Source organism: Porites lutea, chromosome 1 (genome assembly GCF_958299795.1).
Source record: "Porites lutea chromosome 1, jaPorLute2.1, whole genome shotgun sequence".
NCBI lineage: Eukaryota > Metazoa > Cnidaria > Anthozoa > Scleractinia > Poritidae > Porites > Porites lutea.
The window spans coordinates 31,090,070-31,117,718 of record NC_133201.1 but is presented as its reverse complement, the minus strand read 5'-3'; the positions used below and the strand labels follow the sequence as shown (position 1 = coordinate 31,117,718).

The following is a 27,649-nucleotide window of genomic DNA, read 5'->3' as shown; positions in this document are numbered from 1 at the left end:
TAAATTGGCTTTTGTCAAAATTCTAATAATAATTCTATTTTCAATTTTTTTTTAGGCTCGTAAACTCGCATTTTTGAGAGCGGGGCTTCATGTAGGTTTTCACATCATATTACGTTGATATAGCAACCGTCTGCCACCTTATTTTGTAAGCACCCATCCCCTCTCCCCTTTGACATAAGAGGTGCACAATGGTCAAAAACAGCTGATTAAAACTGTATATTTATTGTTGAATTTAAAACTGATAAATTATACAGCAGCACTTAATAATGAAGACTTTGATAAGCAGCCGGGGCCTAGGCACCTACGTCTCTTTAGTTTTATTCTGTGGAAACTTCTGGAATCAACCTGTACATAACAAAAAAACAATTAAAGGCACAAGTTGTGTAGACAGTACTTGTACAGTGGAAGCTCTATTAAGCGGACACCTTCGGGGCCTTCCCAAGTGTCCGTTTAATAGAGGGTGTCCGCTTATTAATAGCGCAAAGTTTGTCAACGATTAAAAGTTACGGTTACTCTGTACTATGATAAAGTTCCGTGTTGTTGAAGAAACTAAGGATGCTTTGCTGTACCTTGTGCAAGACTTTCGGTCTAATCTACAGTTTGTTGACAGCTAAATGTACATGTATTGATATATCTTTATTAATCGACTACAGTACGTATTTTAAGGACGTAATCCGATACTACTATTGTCAATTAAGTTCGGTGCCCGCTTAATTATTTGGTGTCCGCGTCCGCTTAATAGAGGTGTCCGCTGAATAGGGGCTCTTTATAAAGGGAGAGATAAGACGTTAATTTCGGGACCCGACTTGGTGTCCGCTCGATAAAGGGTGTCTATTTAATTGGGGGTCCACTTTAGAGGTTTGTATTTAAATTCCGAGCCTGCTCGCCATTAGAGTTCCAGTAACTCGGTGAGTAGAGCGCCCGAACTGGAACTCGGATGGCCGTGAGTTACACTATTTATCTCAATTCGTTGTGACCAGGGCTAGTGCTTCACACGTCTAATACGAGTCTATTTTCGGTGCCAATTAATCGTTTAAATTAATTTACTAACATGACTTTACGACTGTTCGAGAGGATTATATGGATTCTTCTGGTCCAATGCAGTGCGATCCTGACGACTAAGGGTTGACTTCCACTGTCGCGTAATTTTTTCTTGCGTAAATAAATTAGAGGCGATGTATCGAAAGCCGCGCGCAGACGTAAAAGTTGCGCGAGGTTCAACTGAAACGTTTAAGGTGGCTGGACACAGTTTTAGAAGTTTGTGAGTATATGTCGTTTGTCAAATCATGGCAAGAGAAAGGTTGCAGCTCACAAGCTGAAACTTGGCAAGTAAAAAACATACTGATGAAAGATTTTGATCGACAGGTAAAATGTGACGTTTTCGTTGTTTCGTTTGTTCAACTTCCGTTTTAAAGTTCTCATGATTTAAAATACGATAAAAGTCAAAATTGTGCCAAATATCACAAAATTTTAATGAGCAGTTTTTGAGAAATCGTCTTCTGTGTACCATAACAGCAAGTGGTAACGTTTGCGCATGCGTCAAGCTTGCTGGGAAGCACTTCTTGTTAAGCACTTCTTGTCGGGAAATCGTAATGGCCGAAAGCCGTTCTGAAGCACTTTCAAGGGAGATTTTTTTGCATACCCAATCGACAACAGACATGTCTTATAGATTGGATACTTTGGCTAAGCCATATTGAAGTGTCATGTATGGGAAAAGGACCATTTAAGGTGGTTAATTTTCGTCCATTTGGCTCCTCTGATGAAGCAGATAAAGCGTTCACGAGGTCGTTTGTTGTGATATGTTGATTCGTTGACATTCAAGCGGTCACGGATTTCTGGGTTATCGTCCACGATCTGCGGAGCTGCCTAACATTTAGGTAAGATATACCCCTTGATTTACTTTGTGAAATGTGGAGCAACATCATCGAATGTTATGTGTTAAAATTATAGCAGCCTGAATTCAACGTAATTTATGTGACCCTGGTATTTTTGTAGTATTTGACCCTGACCGTACAGCGAGATCCAGTTACATATCCCACACAAGCGACTAAACAGGTTAAACTTCTCTTTCGGCCACTCCGTATTTTCACTTTTAATGGTTAATTCAAAGGGGGGAAGTTGGAGTATTTTGATACTATTTAGCGGCATGAAATCAACAAGCAAATTTCCTACTCTTACAAGTAAGGCCATAGTCGGATGTTTCCTTCCATTTTCAAAAATTTGCTTTTCTGGTTTACATTGGTGCTCTATGGCGATTACTTATTCTCAGAGATTAAGAGATCGAGGCGGTGGATTGTGAAATATTATTTGCTAAAACTTCGTTAAAGATGGACAAATTTTTCTTGTCCTTTTCAACCTTGTTTTTAGATTTTTCGTTAACATGTGAAAGTATATCCCAACAAACTTATTTGTAAGAGCATTGTTTCGGAACACTCTTTCATTATTGAATGTTTGATTTTGCATCCAAGGGGGGGAACACGGATGAATTTGCGTTTTAATAATCATGCACTGTAAGCTCTCAGATTCACTGACAAGAACCCTCACCATTAAGAAGATGATTTTATTCTGATAATTATTCAATGATGATTTGTTTATACATACAAAATTGGCACCTAAAAGAATTGTAATGTTATGCTTAAAATGTTTGCATAATGTCTTGAAACATAACTGAAATCAATATAAAATATGAAAATACACATATGTGCATTCTTTTCCCTGCCCTACTATAAAAGTGATTTAATAAGTGTGATTTAAATGCATTTTCATATGACTATTACAATATTACTCCCACTTTGACACTAGCACAAGTTCAAGCGCAAAACAATTCTTGCCCTTGTTCACCTTTGCACTTGCTGGACTGTCATTCCTGTTTGAAGTACAGACAACACTGGACATGAAATCCCTGTATTTGATTCCTTACATTGGCATCCACATAAGAATTAGCTTCATCACATACAATGTATTTGTATGCTTACAAAAATCATAAATGTTATTATTCCTTTTCTATCCAAAAGATTTCTTTCCTTTTGAATATAAATTCGTATCCATGACACTTTAGAAATCCTGAAATATCTAAAGGGGTATCGGTAGTTGTGGGCAACGACTAAATGCCATAGGTTTAACTTTTCACTCTCCGATAGAAATAGATCTTTTGATACTCTGGGTCTCATATATTCAGTGTTTGTGCAAATGAATTTAGGAGCACTTGGCTTGCCAATGTCGGTTTGGCTGTGTATACACTGTAGTAGTGTATATAGTCATATATCATAGGCTGCACAAGTTGCAATTTATGTAAAATTGCTCCTGAAACAAGCTCATTGATGCTCCTGGTGTCGCAAGATGACAAGTTATGAAAAATTTCATTTGCCTTTTTCCTGTTGCAGGAGCTCCCTATGAGATGCTCAGCACTAAACCTTGTTGATTCAGGTGATAGTCATTGAGGACGACTGCATCGTCACATTTAAACCAGTCGCACTTTTCACTCAAGCCATAGCAGAGCTGGTACAAAATGGCGACTATCCGTTTTTTATTATAAATATCAGGCTTTAAGATCCTTAAGTTCTCCTTATGTTGAAATTGAATGAAAAGGAAAAGTTAGAGCTAATTTTCTCTCATTTTCAATTTTTTAATCTTAACCCAGATATGGCCTAGTCAAGGGAGCTAGGCCTTATTAGTTATATCTTAAATAATTAACACATGTGCGGTAGAAAATACCAACAACAAAATTTATGAAAAGCAAAAATGAGTGCAAGCATGGAAGTATCAGAAGCAGAAAATTCACTTCAATGTCTCAGAGAGAAAATGCAGTTTTAGATATGACTATGATCTTCACTATTTTAAGTATTTTCACTGTTGTGTGCATATTTCCAATTTTCTAGTATGTAGAAGTGTGGGGAGTAAAGGGAAGGAATTTTCATGGTTAGGGTTACTTCAATAAAACACATCTGTAATATGAAACATCTTGTACCACACTCCTGTTTTGGCTCATCTAATTCTTTATTTTAGAAGTATAAGGGGCATCTTGGAGTCAAGAGCCCCCATATTACAAAATTCTACCTACACCCCTGAATAAGTTAAGGCATCACATAGATTTAATACATGTCATTTCTTGAGTTTGGGTCTTCAGTTTTATATCATCTAGTCAAAAAAGGAAACTTACAATTTCATAGCCCTGGGTGGGATATCTTTGAAATTTTATCAGTCGCAGAATTAGGGCACTGCACCTGCTTTGGCCACTGGTAGTTAGGATGGGGTATCGCTGAAAAGTAATCACTGGCAGAATCACTGCACTAAGGTTGTACATCTCTGAAAAACAGGGCGTTCCTGAACCATAACTGACGTGAAATCGTATTATTGCAAGGGGATTGTCGCAAGAACTGCAGTTATGACTATATAAATAGACTAGCATTTCGAATTTTTTTTCACAGCGTTTTATTCAAATCGTAAGCGTCGGACGTTTTTTACTCGGTCACAACTTACATGAAGAGATTTTTTCCCAGTTATCCAGTGTTTAATAGAGGAGTTTTTGCAGCTGTTACACAGAACCCCATCGACGTGTCGGCGCACAAGCCAAAACACGAAACAATAATCACTCATGGACCACAAACCGCGCAAAATTGTGAATGATCTGCGACTTATTAGCCTTGAGACCAATCTCCCATATTACAAAGAAGACTTTGCCTTATCTGCACTCCACAAAGATAGAACAGATGACTAAGACGATGGTAATTTTTAAAAGAGGCGCCATTTTTCTTTGCTGCATTCGCTGTGATCCAATACCACCACAAACTTCCGTCCAGCGGCTCGCGCATACTCGCAACGTTACCACTTGCTGTTGTGTACCATTGCTTTTTTCGTCGCCATGTTTGTTTGTCTAATTTAAAACACGCGCCGTCCCGCGAGTTACCGCTGATTGCCCGCAAAACTGTGTTCAGCCACGGTTGAGCGACCTTCCAAACATTTCTTCTATTTTATTTACGCGAGTAAAATTTACGTGCCTACGAATGTAAGAATTACGCGACAGGGGAAATCCAACCTAAGACCATCGAGACTACTTGAATAGAACTGAAATCTTTTGTTTAGGGCGGTTTCAATAGAGTTGTCAGCCTTCTATTTAACTTTCCAATACTGTCTCAAAAAATCGAGCTGGTTCTTTTTATATGCCAAGCTAGGCTCTAACATTTACCTTTGACTCCAAGAGAAACAGACATGTCATTCTTCAAGCATAAATGGGGGGAAAACTTGCAGAATAAAGGCGGAACATACGGTGACATTAACAACTGGTAGAAGTTATCCTTTATTGTGTCCTGAACGTTAGGCGCATCTCCATCAAAGTAGAAATGTGGAAAGACCTTCATCTGAGAATTTACACCAACTGCAACAAGGTTTTAGAAAAAGGCAAAAGTAAGGAAAAATCCCCATAAAAAGAACTTTATCCTTTATTTAAGTGATTCAATAAACGGAAAACAAAGTTGATTGATAACAGGCCAAGCTGGCACCCGCTTCGTCTGTTTGACAAGTTTGGTTCTCAGGGGGATCAGATTGGTACCGAGAACTTGTTTCAGCCCTCAAAGCAGACGAGGGAGCTTGTTAGATTTAGTTCTCGCAAAGAGAATATTGCTAGCCGAGGATAAGTCGCACCGAATTTGTAGTTCTTGTGGAAGGAAAACGAAAACTCTTCATCAGTTGTATTCGTTTGTGTCAAGCGCCTTGTTTAGTTCTGAAAACGAGAAGAGTGAAAGTGATGAGAGAGATTTAAGAGCCCGGTTCAAGCGCTGCTTTCCAACGTCAGTTTCTTCACCCGATTGAATTCCACTGGGTAGAAAAATTCAGAAACATGTACTTGACAGTGTAGCTGTGTAGCTTGACCGTAAAGAAGGACAAGACAAAGAGTTGGTAGCAGCTGGAGTACAACTTAAGAGAACCAATCCGGGAAAACGCTGTTCTCCATTTCTGGAACGGACAAATGTATAATGTTTTTGTTGGTGATTGCTACGGGGAGTCGTCTGCTGCACTGCAGTACGAATGACTTTTCAAAAGTACACGAAACGAAAATCAAAGCATTGAGTTTTCATCCGAGCGGACACGTTGAAGTTCGATGTCTCCGTGGAAAATAAAGCATATCAGTGATTAAAAACATTGCTTTGATGCTGTTGCGAAAGCGATTTATAAATAAATAATTCTACGCTCCCTTGGCTGTCTCAACTTGACAGGCGGTTGTCACTTTTCTAATCTGAGGCACGCGGTGACCGGTTTCACGCTTTTGAGGAGTCCCCTTTCAGGGGTGGAAATGAAAATTTAAGAAAGATCATTGCAAGCTCTCCTTTCTTCGGCCCCTCGCTCGCGCGTTCTCGCGAGGCTTGCTTCGCTCGCCCAAATAGGAGAGCTTGCTCGCAGGCTACAACAGGTTAGACAGCTACAGTCGTCAGGAACAGTGTATTGATCATATCCCATATTACCATTCGGGATTGTTGCGTGCACATTTTTTCCGACAACCTTTCTCGAAATAGCTGTATGAGGCCGACCAAAACGGGACATTCCGATTGGCTTAATAAATAGCCTTGTAAATAATAAATGAGCGTTAAAGGCTATTCGCTATCTTTTTAAAAAAGCTAAGAACTGTCTTCACATGAATTTAATTCCAAAAATAATGGTCTAGTTTTGTTGTTTAAGACTATATTCAGGTATTGGAACTGTTTCCTGTCCTCTGTTGCAAAGGGTGACAAGGATGGACATAAATTGAAACTTGCAAAAACTGACCTAAAAATCCCCAAACCATTTATAATGGTTAGGGCTTCGTGATGAACGTTGTTTCATATCCTGTCCATAACTCTAAAGGAGCATTTTGTGTATGATTGAAGACACCAAGTTTTTACCTCACCACAAAATATATTTTCGTGACATTGCCACTTCATTCAAGGGAAATACAAATAAAATAATGTATCGCGAACATTTAGAGACTTACCAGCACAGTTTGGCCCGGGAGTACCTGCTTTAAAAGAAGGGAAAAGCGAAAATAACTTCCACACTCCACTCGAACAGTAATACAGAAACGGTGGGTTAGATTCAAAATCGGTACCAGTTCGACACATGACTGCGCAAGTGTTACTTTTCGTTGCACACACCAGGGCACCGTTACGAGGAGGAGTAAAAGGAGTACACTGCTTTTCTGTGAAGGCAAGAGGCACAACAGAACTTGTATCCCTCTGAACGTTTAACATTATGGTTGGCAAAAATGAAATGGATTTTAGGTAGATATACGAATAGTCGTATAAACTTTTGACCTCGTCACTGATTTTGAAACAACTGTTTTTTATTAAGAAAATCGTAGAAAACCGTTTTCTGTCTCCTTTCAGATTCCTTGGAAATGATGCAGTCTACAACAATAAGGATACGTCAATTTCATCATTTCCTAACAGTACTGGTCAGATGACTGATATTTGAAAGAATAAAGTCTCAGATTTTAGTCTTGTATCTTCGTGTAGCTTTTCAGTGATAAACGCTCAGTGTTGTCACGTGAATTAGTCACGTGACAACAAAAGGTTAAAATCGCGGGAATTTCTTAGCCCCCATCTCTGTTTAGGACTGGGCGCTTCCGTCTGATATGGATGACCTCCTTGATTTTTCTTTTAATGTCCAACGTCTTTTGGTCAAGGATCTTACCCCCTGCCCTCCCCCCCAGCTGATTTCAGGGTTCTGCGGATCTGCGGAGGTTGTTTGTTTTTAATGTTTGCCCAATCTCTTCCGTAGAGCCCTAGCTGTCTCCCTTATGCTGATGAAGACTGTGCGATACAGTGGAAAGCTACAAGACTAAAATCTGACACTTTGAGACCAGAGTTTTTTTTCCACCAAAAGTAAACCTTGATGTATTCTTCATGCTTTAACATTTAATTGTGGTCACGTGACATTTCATGCGATCAAAAATTTAGAATGAAGGAAATTAGCAAGTTTGTGTGTTTACTTTGTTTGGGTAAATAAATTGGCGTTTCTGATAGAGGGTAAACATAGACGAAGCCTGCCAAAACACGTCTTGTTAACAATATAAAATTATTAAGTTTCAAAATTATCCCTCTGTTTCAGCTTGCAAGACCCAAGCTCGTTAGTGTAAAATACTAAGCAAGCAAGAAATGTCCGCACCTGTCAAAAGCTTTCAATCAAAAATTAGTAATTGATAAAAATGGTTTCACTTGATAGTAACTTACTGTTCAATGTTATTTTGAAAGTGCAGTTTTCGTTCTTGTTGTTGGATCCATCCGATGCGGTATATACAACATAATAGACACCAGGAACAGAAAGGCTAGTTCCATTTTGTATGTTTGAAACAACAGAGACAACCTGGCCCGAATTATCAGAGAACACTGGCTCCGCCCAGTTCACTCTTGCATGAATGGTTTTCTCTTCACGCACAATGTCCCCCGGGCATTGGCTAAACGTGGGTGGTTCAGTATCTACGATTAAATACAATTGAAAAACAAATTATAACAGAAATGAAGGTTCCTAACAAGTTTTTCGGGACACGGGATTTCCCCTATTTGAAACTCGGGGTTCGGGATTCTGGATTTTAAAGCATAATCGGAACGAGATTCGGGATCGAAAGTATATGCGTGGAAAGTGGAATGCCAAAAATAACTCGCGGGATTACGGGATCGCACAAAGTTCTGGGACGGGATTACGGGATTGAAGAATCCTATGGGGGATTGGTTATTTCCTTTTCCTAAAAGCATTCTTCAAATTATCGATTAAGTAGATATGAAGTTCCCTTCACCTTCAGGAAAGTACATAAAAATAAAAATACTTGATTTCAGCTGATGCAGAACTGATGTCAGAGTGCTCAATGGGGCTTACAGATTAGAAAATATTTCTCCCACAGACATAAATTACACGGTTTGGAAGAGGGGTTATAGGCGATAGCCTGCTACAAAATCTTCCAGGTGATGCGAAAGTTAAAAAGACAAACGTGAATATAGAAGATCTAAAATTGCTAAGGCCGATAAATGTTGATAATAAATCAAAACATATACCTTTTTCCAGGATGGTGGCAATTATAGTACTCATTTGTCATAGACGATTTACGGTTTTGTACTTAGCCCGTTGAATGGAAGCGAGTTACGATTGTGACACTGCAGGGGCGGATCCACGATTTTTTTAAGGAGGGGGTGCACTCGTCTCTTGCTCTACTTCAACACCAATAAACCACATAGTTTTTTTTTTTTTGCAGAATACCAGCAACCTCGTTCCCAGGGTCTCTCATCCAACCTCGTTCCCAGGGTCTCTCGTTGGAATACCAGTTGTATTAGAAAACCGCAGGTCATCTCAGTGGGGGGGGGGGGGGGGTGCGCACCCCCTGCACCCTCCCCCTAGATCCGCCCCTGCACTGACTCAGAATAAAGCAAAATGCTTTCAAAATACTGTTAAGCCTTTACTCGGAAATTCAATAATGAAGGCACAAAATGCGACTCACAATTAGGGAATACATAAAAAGGTAAAATACCAAAAAGGGAACAAAAATTTGAGCCTTGATTTGTGCTAATCGGCCTTTCCGAAACCAGGCCCTGAAGTTGAGCTTGTTCTGTTACATACCTTTCTGTTTTTCACATAAAAATGATGCTTCTTACATAAGAATAACACGATTTTCCCACGTTCCATATTTCAAAATTCTAACATGACTGCACTCAAAGGCTTTCTAATCATATTTTTATATTTGGTTTGTTGGGTGTGCCCAAGTCTCTCCTTTGGGAATTACGAGACAATGGAATCGTGAAAAATTTGCAATTTTGACCCAAAAGCCTCGGAGTCGTGTTAGAATTTTGATATATCGAACGTGAGCTATTGAATACTGAATATTACACGCTGAAGTAAATATAAGTCTCTTTAAATGTAAATATTAACCTCTGATGTCAACGCGAAACCTGCAAGACGCCACATTTCCGGTGCAATCACTAGCAGTAACAAAAACTTCAGTCACACCAATAGGAAATTCTTGCGAAGGTTGATGACTTGAGGTCACATTGATCTTTGCATTGGGATTCACAATAACAGAATTGTCTGTCACGTGGATTTTCCACGACACCTTTCCAGTCGCCTTCCCTTTAGTTGTTTCAGCTGTTAAGAGAGCTTGAGGACACGTCAACGTTGGGGGCTGACGATCTATAGATTAGAAATACAGTCAAACCAGGCCAGTTAATACGGAAACTGAGGGGGTCATAGAAAGTGTCCGTGTTAAGCGGGTAGTCAAACTGTCCATCATAAGGAGGTGTTAGTATTAAGCAGGTGTACGTAAAGCGGGTTTTGACTGTATAATGCCAGAACAATGTTAAGCAAAGAAAATTTTAATTCGTACTACTGTACGCCAACGAAAAACAAAAACCAAAGTATTACTTTTGCGGGGCACAAATTTAAATTACAACATCCCATGTATTTTAAAGTAAAGTTAAGATTGTTAGAAAACGTCCCGGGGTGAGCTACTCAACAAAGTCTTATGACGGGAAAGCTCCGCCCCTAGGTCCACCCTATCACCTTTTTATATACAATTTTTGATAGAAAAGGTAGCCCTTTCGTATGCCTTCTATTGACAGATGGTACCCCTTTCACATACCTAGCTTAAAATATTGCAACGCTTTTAACTGCTGTACATTCACGGTCTATTACGTATGTACAACTACGACAAAACCAAAACGTTTACTCGAGATTTTTCAGGGGCACCCAGCGACAGTTTTCTGTAAATTATCTTTTCTGAGAAGCAAATATTGCCTAGAATTTTATATTACTAGAGGACGGCAAAAAATTTCTAGATGACCGTTTCATTCATGTACAATTCGAAGGTTATGTACTGATTTCTCCGCGACTTTCTGAAGAGCTATTTTTCCCTTTTTACAGCCCAGGTTAGGCTATTTTTCAGAAAAAAAGGAAACCTAAAATTTTCGGGCTCAAAAAATGTGATGGAGAGAGGAACCAAAAAAATTCTTTCTTTCGTAGCGCGTTAAATTTCGGGAAAATAATACTTAATTAGCCCTTGTAATTTGGAAAAGACTCAAGTTCCTCTAGGATGATCGTACAGGTACAAATTTTGTAGCGTCTCTTAGAATGCATTTCTAGACATCTAAAAGTACTCTGGTTAGCCTAAAAAGTGTTTTTAATGTATTTTATTTTAGGAAACAAAGGTCGTTGGGTGCCCCTGTTTTTTTCACAAGCAGAAAGTGTTAGCCCTCTTGGTCAGGTAACAGATCAAATGACTACCCTTCCGTATACCTCAACCAGTGAAATCCCTACCCTTTTATATATTTGAAGGCTGAAAAAGGCACCCCTTTCAATTTATTGGTATTCAAAATATTAAAAAAATTAGCTCAGACATCCACGTTTGACCGATGACAGAATACATACCTCTTATTAGCCGAGGTTTCGGTCCGTACTGTAAATTACGGACCGAGTTTTTTTCCATCGATTTATGGCCCAACCGCGAAGCGCGCGGGCCATAAGTCGATGAAAAAAAACGAGGATCCATAATTTACAGTACGTACCGAAAAAACGAAGCTAATAAGATGTTTATTATATGGCCTCTTCCTGTTTGGGGGACCGGAAAAAAGTGCAGGACGCACGATTTGACATTCATTTGACAGGTGTCAAAAAAGAAAGTTTTTATTGGCGCACGAAAACAAAAGCACATGACTAAGGCTTTCCGAGAAAGTAAAAACAAATTCGGCATGTTAAAAAAGTTTATTTGGTCAAAACTAAGAGCACTGTAAGTTTTAGCTTTTGAATGTAACACTGGAGTATTTCGGAAACCGGACACTGTCTTTGTCTAGAAGTCGTTTCCATCTTTCCTCCGCTTGTCCTCGTGAAAAAAAACTCTGCAAAAGGCAAAGAAGCTTTTCAAGGTAAGTTTGTTATCATTGTTGAAGGATTCTCTCGTTAATTGTTTTTGGGAAAACCTCTCTTTCTGCCAGTACATTCTCGTCTTCAATTAGGATCTGCGTTAAAATTTTCAAACACTGACTACAATTCTCTTCCTCGGTAAGGTTACGATTCAGTTTCTACAACAGCTTCGTTCTCATTAAAACAAAGCTAGGTTCAAAGTCAACATCCCAGTCCTTAGGGTTTACATACATATTTCAAAGTTTATTCGCTGGAAACTAAGAGCACTGTAAGTATTCACTCGTTAATGTGACGCTGGAGTCTTTTGAAAACTGGACATTGTGTCTGGCTCGAACTCGCTTCTATCTTTCTTTCGTTGGTCTTTGAAAAAACGCTGCAAATGGCAAAGAAACTTGTCAAGATGATCGGGTGCAGGTATGTTTGTTATCATATTTGTTGAAGGAATTACTCATTTTCTCTTAGGCAAAACGTCTCTAATCTCTGCCAGTCGATTTTCGTCTTCTTAGCTGTGTGGTACGATAAAATTTTCAAACACTGACTAGAATCCTCTTCCGAAAGATTACGAGTTAGTTTCTTCATCGCCTTCGTTCACAAATAAACACAGTTTAAAATGTTGAAGGCCAAAGTCAACATCCAAGTCCTCAAGGTTGACAGGCGTCTTATAACTTTATTTAAACATCTTTTCCGAGGTAAGGAGATTTAGCCCTCCGAAAAGAGCATTTTCTTTAAAAATTTTGGTCCGTGTAGCAAGTTACGGACCGCAAATTTACCAATCACATGGCGAAAACAGACTCAGCCATATAATAATGTTTTTTTATTAAAAACTGAATCATTGGATAATGCAGTTCTAGCATTTTGATTGGCTTAGCCGTTATGGTAAATGAGCTATTATTATTCGTTCAAAATATTTCCCCGATTCTGATTGGCTAAAAGCACATGTTTAATTCACCATAACTAGTTACTGATGACCAAATTTGGAAGAAATTTGACTTTAACGAGGAAATGACGTCCAAAATGCAGCGTTTTCGTAGGTTAAGGCACCGTTAACCGAGAAGACCTGGGGACGAAGTTGAGTTGTTTTGGTTGTGAATTTGAAAAAATGGCGGACATTTCACTCGTTTCAAGAGTAATAACAAGGCGAAAAAATAGCTAAAAACATGGCAAGAACAGCAACAAGACAACTCGAAGGGCGACATCTGCTATTTAGAGAATATTTGTGGAGCTGGACAAACCTAAACGTACACTATCGAAGATGAACTGAACATCGATGGATCGATAGAGGTAAGCATGTTTTAGCTATTTTTTAAACTAGGAATTATTTTGAATGAATAATAAAACAGTTATTGAATTCGGCTTTCGCATCATATGAAGAATTATGGAGATCTCGGAGGGTGTTATCCGCCTTGGCCTACGGCCTCTACGGATAACACCCTCCTCGATCTCCACAATTCTTCATAAGATACTCAGCCTCATTCATTAACTGTTAATTATACCATGCTCTCCATATATGGTCGGTGTACGCGTCAGTTTAAAATTGGAAGCTAGCTGAGTTTTTTTTTTCGCGAAGGATAGAACGGCGCCCGAAGCAAATCGTTTTAATTCATTTCTTAGAATACTAGAAATGCAATTTCATCGAAAGAAAAAAGATAAAAACAAACAAAAAAGCCGCAAGAGTTTGTTTGAAAGTTTGTCGAAAAACACATGAAAACACATGGAACTAAAGTACCTAGACCAGCGACGAAAGAAGACAAGTGTTGTTTCTTCACGGATTGCGAAGCCATTCGCCGATCGAGTCACTCGCCGATAGATAACTGCGGCTTGTTTATCCGACATCAAGAATATAAATCACAAGTAACCAGCTACAAATACAGGCTATGCAGCCATTCACTAGAGCAATCGAGGCGGCAGTATAGCTTCTTTTCTCGTTCAGCAAAACCAGCTTGTGGCTTCAAACAACTTCATAACAAGCGACCGAGGTAATAGTTTTTCAGTCCGTTGTTCTTACTTTTACAACTGCACCGAAAATCCAAATTCACAGTAATTTCGACGGCTGTCACTTAAAAATTCTTTTGCTTCACATTATCTGCCAGGTTCTTTTAAGCTGTTCTGCTGTGTAAAATCCTAGAATCCCAATGAGTTTGTAAAAAACTAATGTTCATCGCTACAATGTTTTGATTTTTCATTCATGCAGTCCAGGCGAGTCCGTTCGCGCATTGATAGTTTTGATAGACGTGTGACATGTGAATAGCGGAAGTCCCTTGTCTTTTCCGGTTTGTTCTAGTCGGGGAGATTCAACGAGATTTTGTGGGCGTTTTTAATAAAACAATTATTCCACTCGCACTTGTTGGATATGAGATGATTATAGCCAGATTATAGCTACGCGCCTCGTTGGCTATCTATCATCTCATATCCAACGCGCCCTCGTGGAATAATTGTTAATTATCGAGTACAAATATCTCACGGTATTTGTACTCTAGAAGACCGGTTTGACCGGCTGGTTTTCTACAAACGTCACACAAGGTAGAAAATGCATCGTTTCCCGAAAGTGTAAGGTTGAATAAAACCGTGTTTTTAGAATAAAGTTTCCTTCACAATGAAATGTCAGAACATACAAACATTATAAGTTCAAAATACAACGGAGAAGATCAAAACAGACCTGAACGTGTGCATGAGATGCATGGTGACGGAGACAATCCGTGACACATAAACAACTTTTATTATTAAGATACAAATAAGGAAGACTCTAGAAGTTCTCTAAAGACTTAACGCTAGTACTGATCCCGGCGAAGATGAATGGCTCTCTTCAATTCGTGAGAGATTTTTCGTCTTTCCATCGCAATTTGCTCTGCTCCGTTTACCTTCTTGCAGTCGGTTTTACATAAGAACTGGAAGACTAGCCAATTAGCCTCACAATTATTTGTCATTCTGTCTCTGTTTTCCTAGCAAATGTTTGAAAGATAGCACTCCGAATCGCCGAAGAAAACCCGAGAAATCCCACAAAATTTGATTCGCTGAGTAAACTAGTTTGACAAGTTTTCACTTTAGACCAATCAGCAACAACGTTGCATAAAGCGCGCTAAACTGGACTTACAAAGGAGTCACGTTAACCAGTCACGCATTCTCCGGTTTTACGTATTGATTGAGTTCTACTTTAAAACATTTCGAGCTGAATAATAAATCTCTTATTGGACGGTTTAGTGTGTAGTCAAGAGAGAATGAGATAAGAGAGCGAATCCCTGTGCCCCATGATAATTTTTTTAAAATCTATTTAAAGTTCGCGCGCGTGCTGCGAAGGTTATTTTTGTCTGTTGTTTCCGTGACCCGTGCGGTCTACTTTCACGTGAACGTGACATGTTTCGCTCCCAAACATTTGAAGTTTGACAGCCATTATAGTAATTAGCGCCAGGAAGCTGATACTAATCGGCTCCTGTTGTTGACATGTTTTTGATCAGGGCTTTCTGCTCATAATTTAGGAATGAATTTCATTTACAAAGGGATTGCAGTATTGGAGTCAAAATTTCATTTTGAGATTAAAGATTGAGATTTTCTAACGGCTAGTAGCCTCATTTAAAGTAACGAATATTGAATTCTGACACACTGTGAAAGCCAGAGGCAAAGGTTATCACGCGCGAAACACGAAACCTTTAAGTATAAGTGGCTGGTTTCAATTGTTTATGCAAATGTGCAAGATATTTTTCTCTTTTTCCAGGAATATTTTTTTGTTCAGAAACAGTACGTTTACTTTTAAGAATTATTCTTGAGAGTTTCTTCTTAACGTCTAATACTTGCGGTGAATATGTCGCTGTGCAAACACAAATCAGGTCAGATGCTTCAAGCTGTTAAACAGTCGCTAACCTGGATACCAGAGAGTTTTGATGGGCGGTTTCCGGTTTCGGTCAATTCTTTTATAGAGAGCGGTGTGCCCACATTTGTCTAGCGTCCTCACAAAATTCCAATGTTTGGGGGCCAAACATTCATGTTTGAACCCACTTTGAACCCATTTTCTCGTTATGTGTCCAAGGTTGGATCCAAACGACGGTATCACAGCTCGCGGGTGTGCGTGGATGTCGCTGGAAGAAACAGTTGTCGTTTTTTGCAATAGGATGTTGGTTGTTTATAAATGATGTAGCGAAGACCTCAATAAGCAGTTTTCGCCGAGTCGGAACCGCTTTCTCCGGCGAACTCCCGAAAGCCAGGACCGCTTTGCTCTTCAGCTACTCTGGCCAGATTATTCCACGTATAAATCTTTTGACTCGTCGACGAAAGTAATACCAAGTTTGCATGTCACATCGCTTGCTGTGCGTGATCGGCAGTGAAATGAATTACCCGCCAAGTGTAAAATTATATGACGCCACTCTAACCGACCAATAAGGTGGCGTCCTCAAAATAACCACGAAGTATGACACAGAACCAAGAACCAGAATACATAGAAAATAATTTTCATGGGAAGAGGGTCATGTATGGGGGATTCGCTCTCTTAGATCATTCTCTCTTGGTGTAGTATAGTGGGATACTTTGACTCACCCTATGGGCTCGCTTAAATGCGGCGTGACTCGTAAAAATATCACACGACACTACACACTAAACCGTCCAATAAGATAATTATATAAATTTCCCGATACGAAAGGTTATGAAGATGGAATCCGACAACCTAGGTTGATAAAAGCGTTAAACCCGCCTCTCTTCTAGGCGTCTCAAATGTTTGGTAGGAAAAACGACTGCGAGTGATAAAGGTGTTAATCGCGCAATGGATCATGGGAACGTTAAGCGAGGGTCTCAATGGGGTGGTGGCTTTTACGGTTATCGGCTAAAATTTTGGCTCTTTTACGGCTATCGGTTAATTTTTTTCAGTTACGGTTAACGAAAAAGTTAAAAATTAACTTTTTTTGTTTCAAAAAGTTAAATATTAATTAACCTGTATTTTTTTGTATCCTTAAATCAAAATAAAGGTCTTCGGATCATCTCGGGATGAAATAAGCTATCCTTTTGAAAAGTTTTAACATTTGATAGATCATACTTTTTATAATGTATTGCACTTTTGATATTATTTTACACATAGAAATGTCAATAGTCAATTTAAAAATAATCTTTGTGAAAAAGCAAAAGCAGACACGCGGACGCCCAACTCAAGGCCGGGGCGCGACATTCATTATAACAGAAATGGCCGTTTTCACATTAGAGAAGGATTATTCGTGTGAGACGGGTTATCCGTTTGATGATTCGCGTCAGATAGGTGATACGTCTTAATTTGGCAATGGAATAGTTTTAATTTTGAATAAACAATCCGCCTAACTTTTGAAGACAGGATTATCCGTTCCAGATAGCCTGTGTACAGCCGCCCCCTCCTCTCAGAAAAAAATCGGAGAAGGGGTGTCTGTGGGGAGGGCGCGACTGTACACAGGCTAGTCTCAGACGGATGATCCATTTCTAGGTCTAGTGTGAAAACGGCCAATAACAAAATTCCCGTGTCCAGTGTTTTTAATGATAGCGAAGGACTGTACGGAACCACTGTCTTGCCGTTGCCTTGTCCGTAGGCCGTATTATTCCGCGCGGCTGATGCCTTTCGGGTCATGTGGTCCGAGCGAGTTCGCCACTGAAAAGCCTTGACCGAGATTGCGTGGGTAGACGCCGAACTGGGACTAAGCATGGCGATGTCTACCGTAGCGTCCGAGAAAAACAGGGAAATGTTGTTTATCGGCAACGTGTTTTACAAACAGTGACATCTCTGCGTGTTGTTTCACTTTCGCTATGGAAAAAATTAGTTCCCCAAGAAAGCGCCGGAAATGGAGCCTAGGTCTTGGTTAACACCTAAAAGGTGCTTCGCCTAACGTGCGTACGGAGTCACACTAGCCGGGAAATAAAAAAACCCAACCATAAGTGAGTTTAGTACCTTCCTTAAAAGTAGCAAATCTAGGGAACACTTTCTTTTACGGTTAACTCTTTTTTACGCTATTTACGCCTAACGGTTAAATTTTTTTAATTTTTACGGCTGTCGGCTAAATTTTTGGCGGTTTTACGCCTATCGGTTAACCCCATTGAGACCCTCTTAAGCGTTCGCACAAACGACGCGGTGAGGGGATCCTCCGATCCCTTGCGCGGAACCAAAATCGCTACAGTTGCTGTTGATCGATTACGAATTCGCCAGATCGCGCCTGGTTTTTATTATATTTTATGTATTTTAGAAGACCATTTTTTTTAAAAAATTACCGATCTAATGTTAACTAAAACCTTGGACAAAATGAGTAGAGGAGCTCACGCTTATAGTTGCATCATGGGTAATCAGGGCAAGATGGCGGGAAATTAGAAGATTTGTGTTAGAATTCAAAGCCAGCTGCTTCTTCTTGAATTCATATATTTGATGCTTTTCCTTAAAAAAAGAGTAACTTACGAGTTGAAAGAAACAATACACTAAATTTCGAGTGCAAATAAGTCTGTGATCAGTGTTTAGAAAACCTCACTTTTTTCCATACATTTTCTGTAATTTTGATATTGTCGAATTACAGAGAATGTATGGGAAAATCAAGGTTTTCTGAAAACTGATCACTGACGTCTTTGCGCTGCAGATTTAGTATATTGTTTTTTCAACTCGAAAGTTACTCTTTTCAAGGAGAAAGCATCAAATATATGAATTCAGGAAGAAATAGCTGGCTTAGAATTTCAATACAAAGCTTTAAATTTTCCGCCATCTTGCCCTGATTACCCATGATGCTACTATGAGCGTGAACTCCTCTCTGTGTGAAATTAAAAGCCACTTGCCATGACATCGAGGAACGCCAGCATCCCATGCACCATTGAGCTGACACGTTAAAACTCTAGAAACTACGGGTCCAGTGACTTCCGTAAAATAGCCGTCAGGACAAACAAAACGGCAGGATGAGTAAAATCTCATTGGCTGGGTGACACATAAAGGAGGAGTCACAGTGGCATACCGAACAATGGGAAGTTTAGGGCAGCGAGTTTCTGAGAAAGAAAACAAATAAAACATTCAAGACAATTTGCATGTAACTCGATAGCAGTAAAACCTCTATTAAGCGGACTCCCAATTAAGCGGACACCCTCTATTAAGCGGACACTAAGCCGGGTCCCGAAATTAACGTCTTATATTTTTCTTTATAAGGAACCCCTATTCAGCGGACACCTCCATTAAGCGTACGCGGACACTAAAATAAATTGATTTCGCTTATTTCTATTGTTAAAAACCTCTATTAAGCGGACACCGGACTGAATTGACAACTATAGCAGTATTGCATTACGTCCTTGATATACGTACTGTAGTCGATTAAAAAAGATAAACAATACATTTGGCTGTCAAAAGTTCACCTGAAAGTCGTCACCTTTAGCTTCCTTAACAATACAGAACTTTATTACAGTACAGAGTAATTGTTGAATGTTAATCATTTACAAACACTGCGCAATTTTTACAAACCTCTATTAAGCGGACTCTTGGGAAGGTCCGGGAGGTGTCACTGTATTCGAGGGGGATAATTGAGCTTAAATCATTTTTTATGGTTTGAATTACACACAAATCTGAGCTAGTTGAGATTTTCAGGAAGTCATTTTTAAGAAAATAATTAACATGAAACTGCGTTTTATCACATATCAAGCACTGAAAAGTTGATTGAAAATACGGTTTGTTAGAATATATTTGCCACGAACTTTGAGCTAGGTTTTTAAAGTTTTTCAGAAACACTCTCTCTTCTACATGATATAACTTTCAAAACAAAATGCCTTTCAAAATTACAGTAAGGGTGCAGTATATTTAGGTACAGTTTATTTGGTTTTTATTGTTGTTGTTTTTATTTATTGTTTGATTTTTTTTACCTGGCATCCAAAAACGCAGGTGTTCCTTTACTGTTGTGTGTTTGTTTGTTTGTTTTACCAGATATCAAGAAGGTCTCGGTGAGTAATTTTATTTGTGTTTGGGCTATTAGACTAAGTATGAGCTTAGAAAAAAAGCATTTCAGCGTTTTTAATTGAAAATCTTTTTGTCGTCATACACACTTACGACGTAGGCATAAAAACGATGCAGAAGGGCCACATAATAAATAAATTGCGGCCCAGACTCTGTGGGAGTTCGTTGGACTTTGAATTTATAAGAGAATGTCTGAAAATAACCAAAATACGTCCTAAATTCCATTTTTTGAAAAAAAAAATTGGAAATAAAAATAACACACCTTGTGGTTTTGTTTTGTTATTTAATGTCTCTTTGCTTCTAGAGACACTTGGAAGCCTAGTACAACTCAAAATCGTAAACGTCGATAAAACGGCTTCCAAGTGGCTCTAGAAGGAAAGAGACCGTAGATAATTTTTTTTTGGAGACCAAGCTCCCCCGCCAAATTATCTCAGGGTCTGGATGACCGCCCCCCCCCCCCCCCCCCCCCCCCATCTAAAGGTCTGAGTTCACCACTAATTAAGGGGGCTGTATGGTTTAAAGCATTGTCTTCGATCAGGTTTCTGCCCTCTTTCTTAAAAATCTAGCCATTGAAGATTTCACTCAATCCAAAAATTACTCAATTAGGTTGGAGTACTTGGTTCAATAATTTTTGGACAATTTTTGGATGAGTTTTCGACTGTTTTCAATGTATAAAAATCAGGGAGGGGATGATTATAAGTTTGAAAAAGTGGAAATTATTGGATTCAGGGGTAGTAAAAATAAAAATATGAAGTGAATAATTAGTAGGCACGTACCAGATAGTCCACCACCACAGCAAGGTGCCTCTGATCCCGTTAGCAGACTAACCGGTTTATGTGTATAATTTTTCTACCCTAATTTATTTCCTTCCCAAATCAACATCATTTCCCCCAAAAAACACCTTCTTTTATTTAATGTTTTAAGCCATTATGTTTATGTCTCACTCAATTTGGTGGCAGTCCCAACTGTTAGAATTTTGATAAATTTCGTACCACAGCTCCTTTAATGGCCACAACGTGCAGTTAGAGCGTTTTTGACAATTATCGATTTATAGCAGAGTAATACGTCGTGTACCTTCACAGGTTGTTGAAGCCCCAGACCATGTCTTGTCGAGTTGACAAACACGCACCTCGGAGCCTATCAGCTGATATCCAAGACGGCATTTGAAGGAACAGTAGGAGTGGTACGATAATTCAGGGTTTGAGCATATACCAGTAGGTGGATCGGCATTAAGCACGGAAAGCAAAGGACATCTAATAACTAGAAGTAAAATCATTGTAATATTGAATGTCGTCATCATCATTTGTTGGCCATGGTTAAATATTCACAATAGAGCGGTTTTCATTTGAGTGTCGAAAAGTAATTGGTTTTGCACTTTCTACTCGATGCGATTGGCTTAAAAGATTCGCGCCACCTTTTCATCCAATCAGAAGTAAAACCAAAGCCAATTGTGACGCGCTCGCATGCATTTTCCCGCGCTTTGCGTCAGCCGCATGTAATTACTTCGAGTTTTGATTGGTTCAATGTATTGTCTGTGTCCTATGTGATTGGCCAGAGTAATTACTTTGGTTTTGGTTTTACGACACTCAAACGAAAACCACTCTACAGTTACACATTTAAAACTTAAGTGATTTGTTATATAGCGCAGCAGGGGCACCCAACGAGAAAATAGTTCAAAACCACTTAAACATAGCATTTTTAAACGTATTTAAGTATTTAAACGGTAGATATGACACATTTTTATCCCCTAAGAATTCTTCATCTGTTCGGATTTCCTAGCTGAAAGTCTAGTGATCCGAAAATAATAGGGATCAAAACTTACCTTTTCGAAAATGTCAGCCAGAAAAAAGGCTCCCGAAAATTCTAGGTGATCTTTTTAGGGTAAAAATCCGTTAAAAATAGGCAATTATACCATTTTTTAGACGTTCGAAAATCCTAGGAGAGGCAGGCAAGCAAGAAATTTTACAACAAATGTTTCGAAAATTCTAGATCCGAAATCGTCTTCCGAACAGATATTCTTCCGAAAATTGTCGTTGGGTGCCTCTGGCGCAGGAAGAAAAACTTTTGCGTGTACAAATTTATGAAAACAAATCTCGCTAACAGTCAACATTCGCCGTTAACAGTGCACTGTTTCCCTCTGACATCATGGATTTTGCAATGTTGCCCACTCAGAGATTTTGACGGGAAACAGTTTCATAGTCACTGGCAGCTGTCATGTGACGTCGAAGTAACCAATGAGAGCGCGCGCTGTTGGTCACCTGGAATCTCAACATGGTCATAAACATTTGTCGTCACCTATCTCACGTTTCTTTGTGGCACATAGCTTTTCAAATAGCTTGGTCTTTCCCCTTAAAATCAACGCCATGAAAAGTTCCTCAGCCAAGAAGATCTAGCAAAAGGCGATGGAAACAATGGGGCTTTCTTTACGGTGTTATGCGCACATGACACTTGAATTTTGTCACCCTCAGAAACGCTTCCTCCCCAGCCCACGAAAGAATTCTAAACTTGTTTCACTTTAACAGTGCGTTTTTACGTTGAATCAAATTCAACTGCTCAATGAAAAAACTTTTTAAAAATCCTATCGTCATTTCGCATTGGTTAAATGTTTGGAATTTTTTCCCACGAATCTTTCACGCGACGTGTGAGATAACATTACCCGCGGAAAAATCGACACCGTCTAAAAATTAAGAGGGATTACGATGGGGATTGGGAAACTAACCCTCTGGTCCCTTTATGCTCTCTTGTAAGCTTTTAGGCTCTTATTCAAAATGAATGGCAGTCTTGTAGACTAAATAGATTTTTTCAGGCTTCTATACTGCTATACTGATAAAAAGATGAAAAAAGACCGACTGCCAACACTTTTACACCAATAATGACAGTGTACGTGATGTAAAAATTTAATTCGAAGTCGTTATTTCACCTTGGCATTGGAATGGTTGTCCAGACCAAACCATGATGTTAGGTCCATCGGCCACGATGCACTTCCTCTCTGCACTGCCTGATACTTCATAGCCTTCGTTGCATTGGATTCGACAAACTGAGTTGTATTTCGAGTTGCAGACACCAATAAAAGCGCCGTTGCTTGGGGGAAGCAACGGTACACATGATCTAACTATACTCAAGAAAAAAATAGAAACCCATTAACTTGAATCAGTGGGCATTCCTAGACTGAGAATGAAGCCGACGTTTCGCGACGCCACCACATGGTTTCCCCGCGTATGACCTCTGAGGAACGAGCGCAGGAATTCCATACCGATGTCTTGTCACTACCAAGATCTAGGTAGTACTTCTGACAGATCATGCCGCGAAAAATATTTTCTTCAACCAATCACAAACATACGGTGGCTCTTAGGGACAAAACACGTCCCAGAATCCAAAAACACTTTCCAGAGTCCAAAACGCGTCCGAGAATCCAAAAACTCTTCACAAAATCCGAAACACTTCCCAGATTCCAAAAACACGTCCAGAAACCAAAAACACTTCTCAGAATCCAAAACACGTCACAGAGTCCGAAACACTTCCCAGAATCCAAAACACTTCGATCCGAAAATCCAAAACTCCTTGTAATAATCCAAAACACGTCCCAAAAACTAAAAACACATTCAAGAATCCTAATTCTTGGGTTGCACGTGACGTCACCAAAAATCAAACTAAGAAACTATCGATTCTTCTGAGTTTCTACTTTCACGAGGTATTACAGTACCTAAACACCTTTACATAAAATAATTTTTGGTTCGAAAGGGTTCTTCGTTTTGCGAGAGAGGACGCTTGAATTTCCAGGCTTTGCGTGACGCGGCATTTAGCTGGCGGCCGGGAAAGCTCTTACGTGGGTTAAAAAACATGACCGATTTTGGGAGATTTTGCAATCTAAACGTTCCTTGTCTCAGAATAAATATTACTGTAATCTGTATGAGTTCTTCAAGCGAAGAATTCACGCATTAGTAGGAAAACTCGAAAACAGATGTTTCTGTTGGTATCCGGCGGCCATATTGGTGTTCCTGACTGAGGCACACCAACATGGCGTTTCCATACAAAGCTTTATAAATTTAGGTAAACCGTTTTTCCCAATATCTCGCATTTGAAATATTTCACAGACCTGATTCTTGGCAAGGGTTTTTGTATATTTATCTTTTTTTATTTCCCAGATTCTAGTCCTTCTGTATTGAATGGTTTGCATTTTTATTTTTCATTGCGTGACAGTGCAAGCCAAGAATACACAAGCCAAGAAAACACTTCTGGGAAGTGCCTTGGATTCGGGGACGTGTTTTTGGATTCTGGGTAGTGTTTTGGATTCTGGAACGTGTTTTTGGATTCTGGGACGTGTTTTGGCTTTTGGGAAGTGTTTTTTAATTCTGGGACGAGTTATGGATTCTGGGAAGTGTCTTGTCCCTATGAGACACGGTACAAACACTATCCAGATCAAGGCAGTAACACGTGTGACTGTATTGATTGTATTCCACTTTAGTCCCCAATATAATAATTCTGTAGCCTAGTTTTAAAGTACATGTCCAGCGAGCTAAGGTATAGGTGGCTACTCTTACAACAATCGTCCCAGTATTTACAGCGTGTCTAATAGGGACCAGTCTAACGAACAATGTGCAGAAAATCACACTAAGGATTTAGGTTTTCTTTATGATCGTGTTATTGGAATCAATATAAATCAATTATTAGTGATAAATTAACATTTGCTTATGCCTCACTCTAATAAACTTAAGTATATTACTATCGTAAAATACACAGTTCTTAATCAAATATTTATGTTAAACATATCATTTATTCTTATCACGTTTACATCCAAAAAATACTACGTAAAAAGTGGCGCAAGTAAACAATAATTGCTTAGTTAACTTTAAATAGAAAACTAAGCCGCTCGGTCCACATGGATCCGAATATTTTTTAAAACGGCGATTTTTTTTCTCTGTCTTCAATAAGAAAAACGCGTCCACACGTAGGCTATATATCTAACTTTTTCACCCGTCCACATGAAAACGCCACAATTACGGATTTACGATAGCATCCCTTTATAGTATACGATGCATGACGGTTTTCGTCTGTCTGAAGCTAGAGAGAAAAACCGAGAAGCCGGCGCTTTCAAAAGTCTCCTCTCTGGGGATCGTAAACGAAAACCAGCGTTTCTGGTGACCGAAGACGCCGTTTACGTATGGACAGAAGGATAATTGAGACGGATAAAAAACTTCCGTTTTCAAAAACAACCCAAAAAATAACGTGTGAATGGGGCGAAAAAAGGTCTTTCTCACCTGTACAGGGGTTACCACTCTCTGGACGGCCTTCATATCCTTTGAAACACTTACAATCAGATACACTCAGGCTTCCGGTGAGACTATGGCCTGAGTTTGCTGGACAGGGTTGACAGTAAATTGTAGAGCCATCGTTGTATGTATTATGGGGACATGCTGCAGTTTCACAGAAAAAGGAACGCAAATAATAAAGATTGAAAGGAGAGATGTCAAGCCCTATGAACCTCTGTGTGGGACGCTAGCTTCAGAGTTTGGGCATCCTTTGTCTCTTCTTTTGTTGGCTGTTGAATTTTTAAACCCATTATTCCACACGAAAACGGCCTAAAATATCCTTGTCAGATATTCTCAGTCACACGTCTTTTCCATACCTGTTTTTCATCCATTTTATTGTTAAAGTAAAGAGCCAGATCAACTGCTCCAATTTAATTAAGCTGTTTTGTTTGTTTTTTGTTTTCTTCAACACTCTCTCAGCGGAGTAAGAGATTCTTCTGGTGAAAAATCTGACCTATCACCCTGTACTAGGGCCTGCTTACATGGGCCTGTTTACATGGGGTGGGGGACCCCAGGTGGGTTAAGTAACCCGCTCAAGTGGGGTAACCCACCTGTCCATATAACCTTTCATTTTGATTTGATCACGTTTATATGATAGGTGGGGTGACTGCATATTAAGAGATTATATGGCCAGGCGGGTTACCCAACCTAAATACGTTACCTCACCTGCCTGTGGTTCCCAGGCTCCATGTCAATAAGTTCTTGGTTTAATAGCAACTGTTCGTTTTGGACTCACCGTTACAACGTCCCACTAGTCCTGACCCTCCATATCCTTTTGCACACAAGCACTGGTAAGACGCGTACGTTAAATGACAAACACAGCTTGCTGTTGGGTCGCAAATGCTGTTGCATTTATTGGGGTCGACTTTTTGCGATCTTGTACCAAACGGGTCTTAAAAGAAATAAAAAAAATAACAATAAATGATTATAGCTGTTATGATGCAATGCTTTCTTAATCTTAGGACCTAGGATCTTGTACCTCCGAAGTCATTACTTCCCCACCAAAAAACTACAATTGCTAGTCACTCTCTTAATGTGGTACAATAATTGATTGCCGTCTGGTGATAATGTAACTTTGTACTTTGATAACTATTCCATTCCTATGATCAACATCGAATGAGCGATGGTAATAGCCTGGGACTTTGTGTCGTAAAATTCAGAGTAATCAGGCTCGTAACTTTTTTTTACCTTTAATTCGGATGTCAGATTATTGTTATTATTATTAGTAGTAGTAGTAGTAGTATCATTGTTTAAATTTTAATTATTATTATTATTATTATTATTATTAGCATTATTAGCATTATTATTAATATTATCATCTTATTTTCTGTTATTTCGCGACGAATTATTAACAAAGAAGTTAAATTGTCTGGTGATTAATTTTTGGTTCTTATTCTTACAACATTGTTTCAGCCAAAATGTCAGCTCCTCGATGAAGTGTTTACCTGCTCCGCTCGACGGTAGATTAAAAATATTTATTCGGAAATGAACAACCTCGTTATAGATACTATTTATTTCCTCCCAGAATCTTTGGTGGCTGATATTTCCCCACATATTGACCTTGATTTCCTTGATTTATTATTGATTTTATTATTTTATTTCCTATTATTTCGCGACGAATTATTAACAAAGAAGTTAAATTGTCCGGTGATTAATTTTTGGTTCTTATTCTTACAACATAGTTATAAATTAAATAGCTTGAGAAATACTGTATGTACTTGTATGGATCTGCAAACAAAGCTTGCTGTTGTATTACTTTCTACAACCAAAAATGCAAAAAAAATTGTAAAAATGAAAGCTTCCGTTCACTAACCTCCTCTAAGAAAAAGCGACAGCTCGGCAAGCTCCTGAAAGGTTCTGAGGTAAAAGGCTTGTTTGTCTGCATTATTAACCATCTTTTGTAAGTTGGTCTCCAGAACTCTGTTTCCGACGCCAATCACTAATACCTCAATATTGGCCTGTTGTAGATTCTTGGCAATGGAAACAGGGCTCTGGCCTTGCCAAGGTCCGACCGTGAGGAGAATAACCACCGTTCTCACTCGATAGAGGGGGACCCTTTTCATTGCGCTTAATTGTCCAAGGCAGATATCAAAGGCCAGTTTAAAGGCACCATACGTATTCCCCCCCACGCCATTGATGCTTTGAGGCATAGAATTGAACTTTTCAACCAGCGAGCACTTGTGCTTGTCCAAGGAGGGAACGGAAACTCCGTCTATGTATCGGCTTGCTGTGTCGGCAAAAGGTATGACTTCTATTCGGGTAGTATGCAAGCTGACAGTTACAGTGTTCAAAAAGCTCTCGACGAATCTCTTTTCATTTTGAAACTCATAGGACGACAAACTACCGGAGGTGTCCAACAGGAACAGAATGTCGCTCTCCTTGTTAGCATCGGCCAGCTCATCTCGTAGCGTTTTGAGTTCTCTTTTTGCGCGTTCTAGGTTACTTTGCGCAAATGTAAAGTGGCCCATTACCAGAATGAATACTACAACTGCAAAAACACCTTTCATCTTCGAGGTGATTTGGGGCACGAATTAGGACAGATACAGTGGCCTTGTGA

General features: G+C 39.3%; 1 protein-coding gene across 1 annotated transcript; it reads right to left on the bottom strand.

The window, feature by feature from the left end:
* Positions 1-213: 213 nt before the first annotated feature.
* On the bottom strand, positions 214-27,649 carry LOC140948231 (sushi, von Willebrand factor type A, EGF and pentraxin domain-containing protein 1-like). Its single transcript, XM_073397457.1, has 11 exons — positions 26,906-27,649; positions 25,829-25,984; positions 25,042-25,197; positions 22,704-22,895; positions 20,858-21,043; positions 18,628-18,831; positions 9,889-10,146; positions 8,202-8,447; positions 6,965-7,168; positions 5,186-5,374; positions 214-345 (listed from the first exon to the last, which is right to left on the bottom strand). Exons 1-11 carry the CDS (start codon positions 27,597-27,599, stop codon positions 341-343), a joined length of 2,490 nt encoding a protein of 829 aa, XP_073253558.1. The 5' UTR covers positions 27,600-27,649; the 3' UTR covers positions 214-340.